General features: G+C 42.6%; 1 protein-coding gene across 1 annotated transcript; it reads right to left on the bottom strand.

The window, feature by feature from the left end:
• Window positions 1–4,788: 4,788 nt before the first annotated feature.
• LOC147340111 (melanoma-associated antigen B16-like) lies at window positions 4,789–5,767 on the bottom strand. Its single transcript, XM_086387623.1, has one exon. It carries the CDS (start codon window positions 5,746–5,748, stop codon window positions 4,789–4,791), a length of 960 nt encoding a protein of 319 aa, XP_086243749.1. The 5' UTR covers window positions 5,749–5,767.
• Between the last annotated feature and the right edge of the window lie 3,168 nt (window positions 5,768–8,935).

Raw genomic sequence — 8,935 nt, 5'->3', positions numbered from 1 at the left:
ACTCAGTTCAGTTCAGTCACTCAGTCGTGTCCGACTCTTTGCGACCCCATGAACTGCAGCACGCCAGGCCTCCCTGTCCATCACCAACTCCCGGAGTCCACCCAGACTCATCTCCATCGAGTCAGTGATGCCAGCCAACCATCTCATCCTCTGTCGTCCCCTTCTCCTCCTACCCTCAATCTTTCCCAGCATCAGGGTCTTTTCCAATGAGTCAGCTCTTCACATCAGGTAGCCAAAGTACTGGAGTTTCAGCCTCAACATCAGTCCTTCCAATGAACACCCAGGACTGATCTCCTTTAGGATGGACTGGTTGGATCTCCTTGCAGTCCAAGGGACTCTCAAGAGTCTTCTCCAACACCACAGTTCAAAAGCATCAATTCTTTGGTGCTCAGCTTTCTTTATAGTCCAACTCTCACATCCATATGTGACCACTGGAAAAACTATAGCCTTGACTAATGGCAAAGTAATGTCTCTGCTTTTTAATATGCTGTTTAGGTTGGTCATAACTTTCCTTCCAAGGAGTAAGTGTCTTTTAATTTCATGGCTGCAATAACCATCTGTACTGATTTTGGAGCCCAGAAAAATAAAGTCTGATACTGTTTCCACTGTTTCCCCATCTATCTGCCATGAAGTGATGGGACCAGATGCCATGATCTTAGTTTTCTGAATGTTGAGTTTTAAGCCAACTTTTTCACTCTCCTCTTTCATTTTCATCAAGAGGCTCTTTAGTTCTTCTTCACTTTCAGCCATAAGGGTGGTGTCATCTGCATATCTGAGGTTATTGATATTTCTCCAGGCAATCTTGATTCCAGCTTGTGCTTCCTCCAGCCCAGCGTTTCTCATGATGTACTCTGCATATAAGTTAAATAAGCAGGGTGACAATATACAGCCCTGACGTACTCCTTTTCCTATTTGGAACCAGTCTGTTGTTCCATGTCCAGTTCTAACTGCTGCTTCCTGACCTACATACAGGTTTCTCAAGAGGCAGGCCAGGTAGTCTGGTATTCCCATCTCTTTCAGAATTTTCCACAGTTTATTTTGATCCACACAGCCAAAGGCTTTGGCATAGTCAATAAAGCAGAAATAGATGTTTTTCTGGAAGTCTCTTTCTTTTTCGATGATCTAGCAGATGTTGGAAATTTGATTTCTGGTTCCTCTGCCTTTTCTAAAACCAGCTTGAACATCAGGAAGTTCATGGTTAACGTATTGCTGAAGCCTGGCTTGGAGAATTTTAAGCATTACTTTCCTAGCATGTGAGATGAGTGCAATTGTGCAGTAGTTTGAGCATTCTTTGGCATTGCCTTTCTTTGGGATTGGAATGAAAACTGACCTTTTCCAGTCCTGTGGCCACTGCTGAGTGTTCCAAATTTGCTGGCATATTGAGTGCAGCACTTCTACAGCATCATCTTTCAGGATTTGAAATAGCTCAACTGGAATTCCATCACCTCCACTAGCTTTGTTCATAGTGATGCTTCCTAAGGCCCACTTGACTTCACATTCCAGGATGTCTGGCTCTAGGTGAGTGATCACACCATCATGATTATCTGGGTTGTGAAGATCATTTTTATACAGTTCTTCTGTGTATTCTTGCCACCTCTTCTTAATATCTTCTGCTTCTGTTAGGTCCATACCATTTCTGTCCTGTATTGAGCCCATCTTTGCATGAAATGTTTCCTTGGTATCTCTAATTTTCTTGAAGAGGTCTCTAGTCTTTCCCATTCTATTGTTTTCCTCTGTTTCTTTTCATTGATTGCTGAGGAAGGCTTTCTTATCTCTCCTTGCTATTCTTTGGAACTCTGCATTCAAATGGGTATATCTTTCCTTTTCTCCTTTGCTTTTCATTTCTCTTCTTTTCACAGCTATTTGTAAGGCCTCCTCAGACAGCCATTTGCTTTTTTGCATTTCTTTTTCTTGGGGATGGTCTTGATTCCTGTCTCCTGTACAATGTCATGAACCTCCATCCATAGTTCATCAGGCACTCTGTCTATCAGATCAGGATATACTGGTGTTGACTAAAAAATTTAGTCACAACATGAAAGTAGAAAGTTATTTTACTTAACGGAAAATGTTAGGACTTCAAGCCCAGGAGACAGCATCTCAGGTAGCCTTGAGAGACTGCTCCGAGGAGGTAGAGGAAGGAGTCAGGATATACAGAAGTTTGCAAGAAAGGGGGCAGGCAGTCTGAACACTAAAAATTATTTGTAATTAGGGAAAACCAAATATCTCAAGGAATTTAGCACTCTTCTATGTATAGGAAGATACAAGAGTCCCAGAATTATTCATGGTTTTTACATCCTTGTTTTTTGAGGTGGTAGGATATATTCCATTTCACACTGGGCAAAAGGGTTATTCATATCCCAGGCAGGATGAAGCAGGATAGCATAAGATTACATCACAGTACTCAGAAAGGAGTGCAATTTAAAACTAATGAACTGGGACTTCCCTGGTCGTTCAGTGGCTAAGACTCTGAGTTCCCAATGCAGAGGGCCTGGGTTTGACCCCTGGTCAGGCAACTAGATCCCACATGCTGTAACTAAGAGCTTGCATGCCACAACTAAAGTGTGCAGTAAAAGGAAAAGATCCTGAGTACCGCAACTAAGACCCAGCACAGCCACATAAATAAATAAATATTAAAAAAACACACAAAAAAACATATGTTTACTTAAAAAAAAATAAAACTAATGACTTACTTCTAAATGACCTAATATTGAATAGACAGTCCCCGAAATCTACTGTTTCCTTTGTCTGCCTCAAAGTGTACAGTTAGGTCAATGTCCCACTGAACTTCACACTGGTGTGAAACCATCTGATGTAGTTAGCCCATTTGGGTGTAACATTTTAAAAACAAGTAGTCAATCATGTTTATCAGTTTATGTTATCCCAAGCATTTCTTATATGTTCATGATATGTAATAGTTGATCAATAAATATTTAATATCCAGGGAAAAAAGCTAATGAATTACTTACTTTAAGCATTTCTACTTAATCTTTTTTTTTTTTTTTTTTGGACCATGGTTGACCACAAATAACTGAAACCATAAATAGGGAGAGATTACTGTCTGTCACCTCAAAAATGCCACTCTGCACATAGGTTATTTTAAATTGAAGGTACCTGAAAAACAGTTGATGAAAGAAGGACTCTGACCCTCGTTTGTTCCCCTGAAAGCAGGAGCTAAATCTTCCTTAGAAAGGCATGCTTCCTGTACCAAGAGGGTAGAAGACATTTTACCATGAGACACAAAATTTTAGGGCCAAGAAGGATGTATAAACAAACCCTGTTTCTTCTTCAAGACTTACTACCCCTAGTCCAAATCCCATTGTTACGTCAATTCAACCAGAAACACAAATTTATAGTTTCTTTGTCTGAAAGATACAAAAGCTTTCTGCTCTTGTCATTTCTTTGAGTCTCATATATTTGTGATGCTCCAACACAAACACTGAATTTGTTTTTCTGATGTTTATCTTTTTCTTACAAGGGGAACTCAGGGAAGGACCAAGAGGGAAAACTACTTTTTATCTCCTGCTCCTTCCATGCCACTTTGTTACACATTTTCATTCATTTCACCCCTACCGAAACTTTAATTCTTATTTATTTTCCAAATCACACTGAACACAGCTTAATTGAAATTCCCTTTAAATGAAGTGAGCACTGGCCCTCCCAGGTGATGGCCAATTGTTAATCCAGTGACTTCTGGGTAGCCCATCATCCAGTTTCATGTAAAATTAACTCCTACTAAAGGACCTGAAGTTTCCCAACGTCCCAAGTTGCCACATCTAATTGCAGTAACACTTTGACAATCTCATAGGATTGCCCACCTCTACCCACTGACTCCTTCATTTTACTAGTTGTTTAGAAAATAAGATTCCACCACTGTCCTTAAAAGATTACTGTTTTTATATGTTAAACTCCATGGGCAGGTCCTGAGTACTTCACATTCCCAGTATTAAAGCTATGCTTTACAAAGAGTAGGTAGTCACTGAAGGTTGGGGGAATAAATGATTCAGTGAGTGTGAGGTCCAATTTATTAACATTTATTTCTTACACACTGTTGAAAGAACTAGAAAATTCATGTACATTTCATTTACTTTTACAAAACAAGAACTAAAAGGGATAAGAATGCCTTAATATCTTTAGACTTTGTTCTCTTTCCTTATTGATCCAAACTATCTTAATACTGATCCATCACATGTCTAAGAAAGTGTGTATAGCAATGCCATATTCTTATTACAGGTGACAAAGTAAGACGGTTTCACAATTTGTTCTATGAAACAACAAAACTTTTTAAACCTCCTTATAACATTAAATGTATGACCAGTATCATTCAAAAACTTGAAGATTTTGAAGGAAATTAAATCTATATTGAAAGAAACAGCAGGGACTTTCCTGGTATCCTGGTGGTTAAGACTCCATGCTTCCATCACAAAGGTGTGGGTTCGATTCATAGTAAGAGAAAGAAGATCCCACATGCTATGCAGTGTGGCCAAAGAAATAATAAAAATTCATTTAAAAAATAAACAAAAGAAACAATATTTGAATAGTACATACATCAAAAAATAGATAACTAATGAGACCAAAATAAATAAATAAATAATAAATTAAAAAATTAAACATACAAAATAGGAAGACATAGGCATAAATATGGTCTTCCTTTCAGCCCCTCCTCAGAGATAAATTCTACAAACACTAACTGCCTTTTTCAATAGTGCATGAAGAAACTATCCCTGACCCATCTAGCTGTCGGAGAAGCCGCTAGCCTTGGCATTAGAACTTGTAGTGGCAACTTATGACTCAGGCTCTCTCTTCTTCATCTTGCATAGCATCCTCATACTGAGATGTGAAAGAACTTGGGTCAGTCCCATTAACTTTGGCCAGAAACTCCAGGACCTTCATCTTGGTGGTTTCAGCATGAGCTCTGGGAGTCAACAGGAACTCAGATCCTGCAGGATCCGTGTTGGCCACCTGCCAGTATTCCAGATATTTTTCCTTCACAACATCTTCAGTGATGAGCTTCCTGGGCTCCCCAAAGATGAAATGATTCATCCCAGAATAGATTCCAGTCACATTAAGAACTTCCCAGGCTTTGTCTTCAGTGGCACGGTTGCCCTTCATGAAGATCACATTCAGGATAAGTATCAGGATGTCGGTCTTGGGCAGGCTCCCTTCACTGTGCTTTATCCCATCATAGGTGAGGCCCAATTTGATGAGGTGGCGATAGCAGTGATTGGTATGATCCACTTCCATCAGATCAAGGCCAAAGAGCATCTCCATGCATTCAGAGGCTCTCAGGAAGATCTCAAGGAAGTGGACTTCACACTTGTTGATGATAATCTTCAACGTATCTGTCTTTGTTATCGGCTCTTTCATTTGATACTTAAGCAGCAGGAAATTCACCAGCAAATTCACTTCCTCATCTAGAGCATATATAGGCACACTCCTGGGGTCTAGCACAGCCAGTAAAGTGCCTGGACTACTCTCTTCTTCCCGGATCATGTAGCCCTCTTCTGATTTGATGGATGAGGTGGCTGTAATGGCAGTGGAAGATGCACAGAAACTCTGACAACCTTCAGGAGTACTGGGAATACCAGCACCGGGACACTCCTTCAAATGGCCAGGCATTAGAAGATGGGAGGGGAGATGGGTCTCCTCCAGTGCCTTGGAGACCTGTGCAACCTCTAGGGACTGAGACTTGATGCAGGTCCAAAGGCATTGATCATGGGAGCATCGTGGACTCTCTGGATACTGAGGCATGATGACTCTTGCTGGTAACAGACAAGAGTATTGCCAAGAAGGAGAACAAAGGGGAATCACCACCTAAGTGAAAGAAAGCAGATGTGAATGGCCTCATCTGGTAAGCTCCACTGTGCTGGCTCAGATAAAAGCTGCCTCCAGTGGACTTCTAACAACAGTGCTAAATGGCTTCATGGGTCTCTTGACCTGGTGGCGAATAAGTCTCCAAACACATGAAGGAGGAAGTGTGAATATTCCTCAGGGTGCAGTCAGCCAACCCAAGTGGATAATTCTCAGGGATCATAATAGGAAACTGTGAATGGGCTCTGTAGAGCCACTTCAAGAGTGTGGTTCTGTTAGTCCTTCCTCAGGTTATCACTTTGCCATTGGACAAGGATTTGGTCACCTCCTCCATACTAACATAAGGCTGTCCCTTTAAGACCAAAATCACATCCCCTAAGACAATTGAGAGGCAAGTGTGGTGTTACCTCCTTGAGAAACCCAACCTGGGTTTTCCCCGAGTAGACAGCAGAGCTAGATTCTGTGCACATTATCAGTATGATTTCAGTGTCCTCTGCATTCTCACCCATTTGCCTTGCTTTAAATCCAGGCAATTCCTGGAATGTCTTTTTATGCTAGTATGGGAATCTTCCTCAGAACAAAACCTCTACCCACTGAGATCTGGAGAAGAGCATTAGGGCACCTGAAAGCCCTGTCTGTAGACTCTCAGCAGTGACAATGGAGCAGGGTTGCACTTTTTGTGATCCTGACTCTACTGAGGTCCACTTTCCTTCAGTTATCATTAAGGGTCCTTGTCTTGACTATTGGTGGGGCTTTAGGTCTGACCATTCTGCAAACTGATGTCAATCCCTCTGCATACAAGAATGCCTTATGATTCTGAGTTACTCCAGGATAAACTGCGGAAAGACACTCCATCAACCTCCACAAAGGCTTCCCTCTGCCGATAGCAAAAGCTAGAGGAAAAAAAGTGGTGGCCTCTGCCTATATAACTCCCTGAGCTTCTTAGGGCTGATAACAGGGGAAGGACTTTCTGAAGTCCCCTCCATCTTGGGTTGATTAGTCCCACAATTCTCACATCTGCTTCTCAAATTGGATTCTGGTTGGTAATGTGCCTGTTCTGTCTACTGCTTGAGGCCCCCCTCCAATCAAGGCTTCATCTTGGTGAAACCCTAAAATGGAAGTGAGGAGAACCTCATGACAGGACATGGAGAGCTGACAAGAGGAGCAGACACTGTGCACATCGTCTTTCCTGGGGTCAGAGGATTCCCTAAGAAATCACTTGGGGTCCTCGTCGGGATTCCTGCATAGTCTGAGATGCCTTCCTGTGGTGACATGACACCACCTGCCCCAGACTAAGGCTTCCACTCCCTCAGACTACAATGGCCAAGCAAATCAGCAGCACTTCCAGCCACCCCCTGCTGGGGGCCTCCCAGGGCCAATAGTCCTGCAAAAGCTCAGTGATTCATTGCTATTCTGGGGAGTGGGGGGTGGGGTGGAGGGGCTGGGTGTGTGGGTCCCCACAAGACTCACTCAGGGAACTGCTTTTGGACCTGTAGGTCAGGGTCCCTGCACCCCATGCACAAAGGCCGCCACCTCAATCAGACTGCCAAACAGGAAGCGTGTGGTAGCTCAGCCTGAACCTGCTTGGGTCTCCCGGGGTTGGGGTGGAGCTCTCATTAGGTGGGTGCACTCCTTTCTGGGGTAGGGGATCCCCTCAGTCCTCATTTAGAGGCCCATCTGACACCTGACAGCACCTGGGGTTCCTCCGGTTGCTGACTGGAGTCCGCACCTCAGATTCAAGCTCTCATAGCCTCGCTCTCTGCAGGCGCAAGTCAGGGGCCGTGACTTCCTGTGACCCTTGCCCTGAGGTCACCAGGGCCACCAGCAGGGGCGGGCACTGCACACCCTGCACTCAGTTTCGGAGCAGAGGTGACTGTAGGTCTTGTATGCAGTCCTCACATTGGGTGCTGCCAAGCCCCTGATGCCTCCTTCTGTTGAGCTGATGTCTTGACCCTCATTGCCAAGGTTGTCTTGCCCCTGAGAACCCTGAAGAGTAACCGAGGGCATGTCTCAGCCAGACAGCCTTGACCGGGGCTTTTAGGGTGAAAAGCAGCCACTAGCCCGTCTGCATGTGATCCCCCTTTATTCTCTGTTGTTGTTCTCCTGTGCTCTCATTCATGGAGTTCTCTTTTTTGGCTCGTTTTTCATGACGTAAGGCCTCCTGGGAAACGTCTGATTCCAGCAAAGCCTTGATGAGTTCACTTACTGCAGTCCTTGCAGTGCTTGGAAGGAGTCATGTTCCAGCCTCAATGGAAAAAGGGGAAGTTGGAGCACAAGGCAGGCAGGGGCCACATTGTGGGTGGGCTGTCAGAGAAAAGTGATGGCCATCTATTTCTGCTTTCACCAGTAAGACAGCCTCTTTGATACTTTATCCACTAAAAAGTGTGCTTTGTACATGGAGGGACTGAGATTAATGATTTTGAAAGCCCCTGTTTTGTGAGGTTGTTCACATCCCTATATACAGAAATCATATGCAGATGATAAATATTCTCTCTTTATTTGCATTTTTATACTTCTGCTTTATTTTTCTATTCTTATTGTTGTAGCTTTGTTTTCTAGTCCACTTTAAAACAATGGCTTAAATATTTTCTTGAATCTCCTCATCTACTTTGTTTTTGTATCAAGGAGAGCCTGCTTGTTAGAATGTGTGGAGTAATTTCAAATATTTTTGTGTGATTTGGAAAAGTTTACATAACATGCTGATTAGTTTTCCCTGATTATATGGTGCAAGTAGCCTCTAGATCTGATGCAAACTATGTGGCTTTGGCTTGGTATTTCAGATTGTGATTGCGGATTTCAATTTTATATTTATAATGGGCCTACTCTGCACTTTGTTTTGCTGAAAGATAGCCTTTCTCTTGGGTGTTCAAAGTTAAAGGCATGATCTTTATAATAAGTCATTTCACATATAAATTCTCTGCCATTTAGTATAGTACACAAAACAGTACTATGAACCCTATTTCCCTGACACTCATAATAACCATCATCAATAGTTATATGTATAAGTCTGATTAGATCAACATTTTTTTGGCCAATATGTTTGTTTTTTGGCAAAAGCACACCCCAAATGGTATTATATTTCTATTTGGAGTTGTTGTTCAGTTGCTAAGTTGTGTTGAACTCTTCA

This window comes from Bos grunniens, chromosome X, assembly GCF_055505025.1.
Source record: "Bos grunniens cultivar Pamir isolate PY7600 chromosome X, Bosgru_T2T1.0, whole genome shotgun sequence".
Lineage (NCBI taxonomy): Eukaryota > Metazoa > Chordata > Mammalia > Artiodactyla > Bovidae > Bos > Bos grunniens.
The sequence above is the reverse complement of the archived record's forward strand: the minus strand, read 5'-3'. Positions and strand labels throughout refer to the sequence as shown.

What these genes read in the sequence shown, in the direction of transcription:
- LOC147340111 (XM_086387623.1), bottom strand. Translation starts at nt 5,748, where the DNA reads ATGCCTCAGTATCCAGAGAGTCCACGATGCTCCCATGATCAATGCCTT.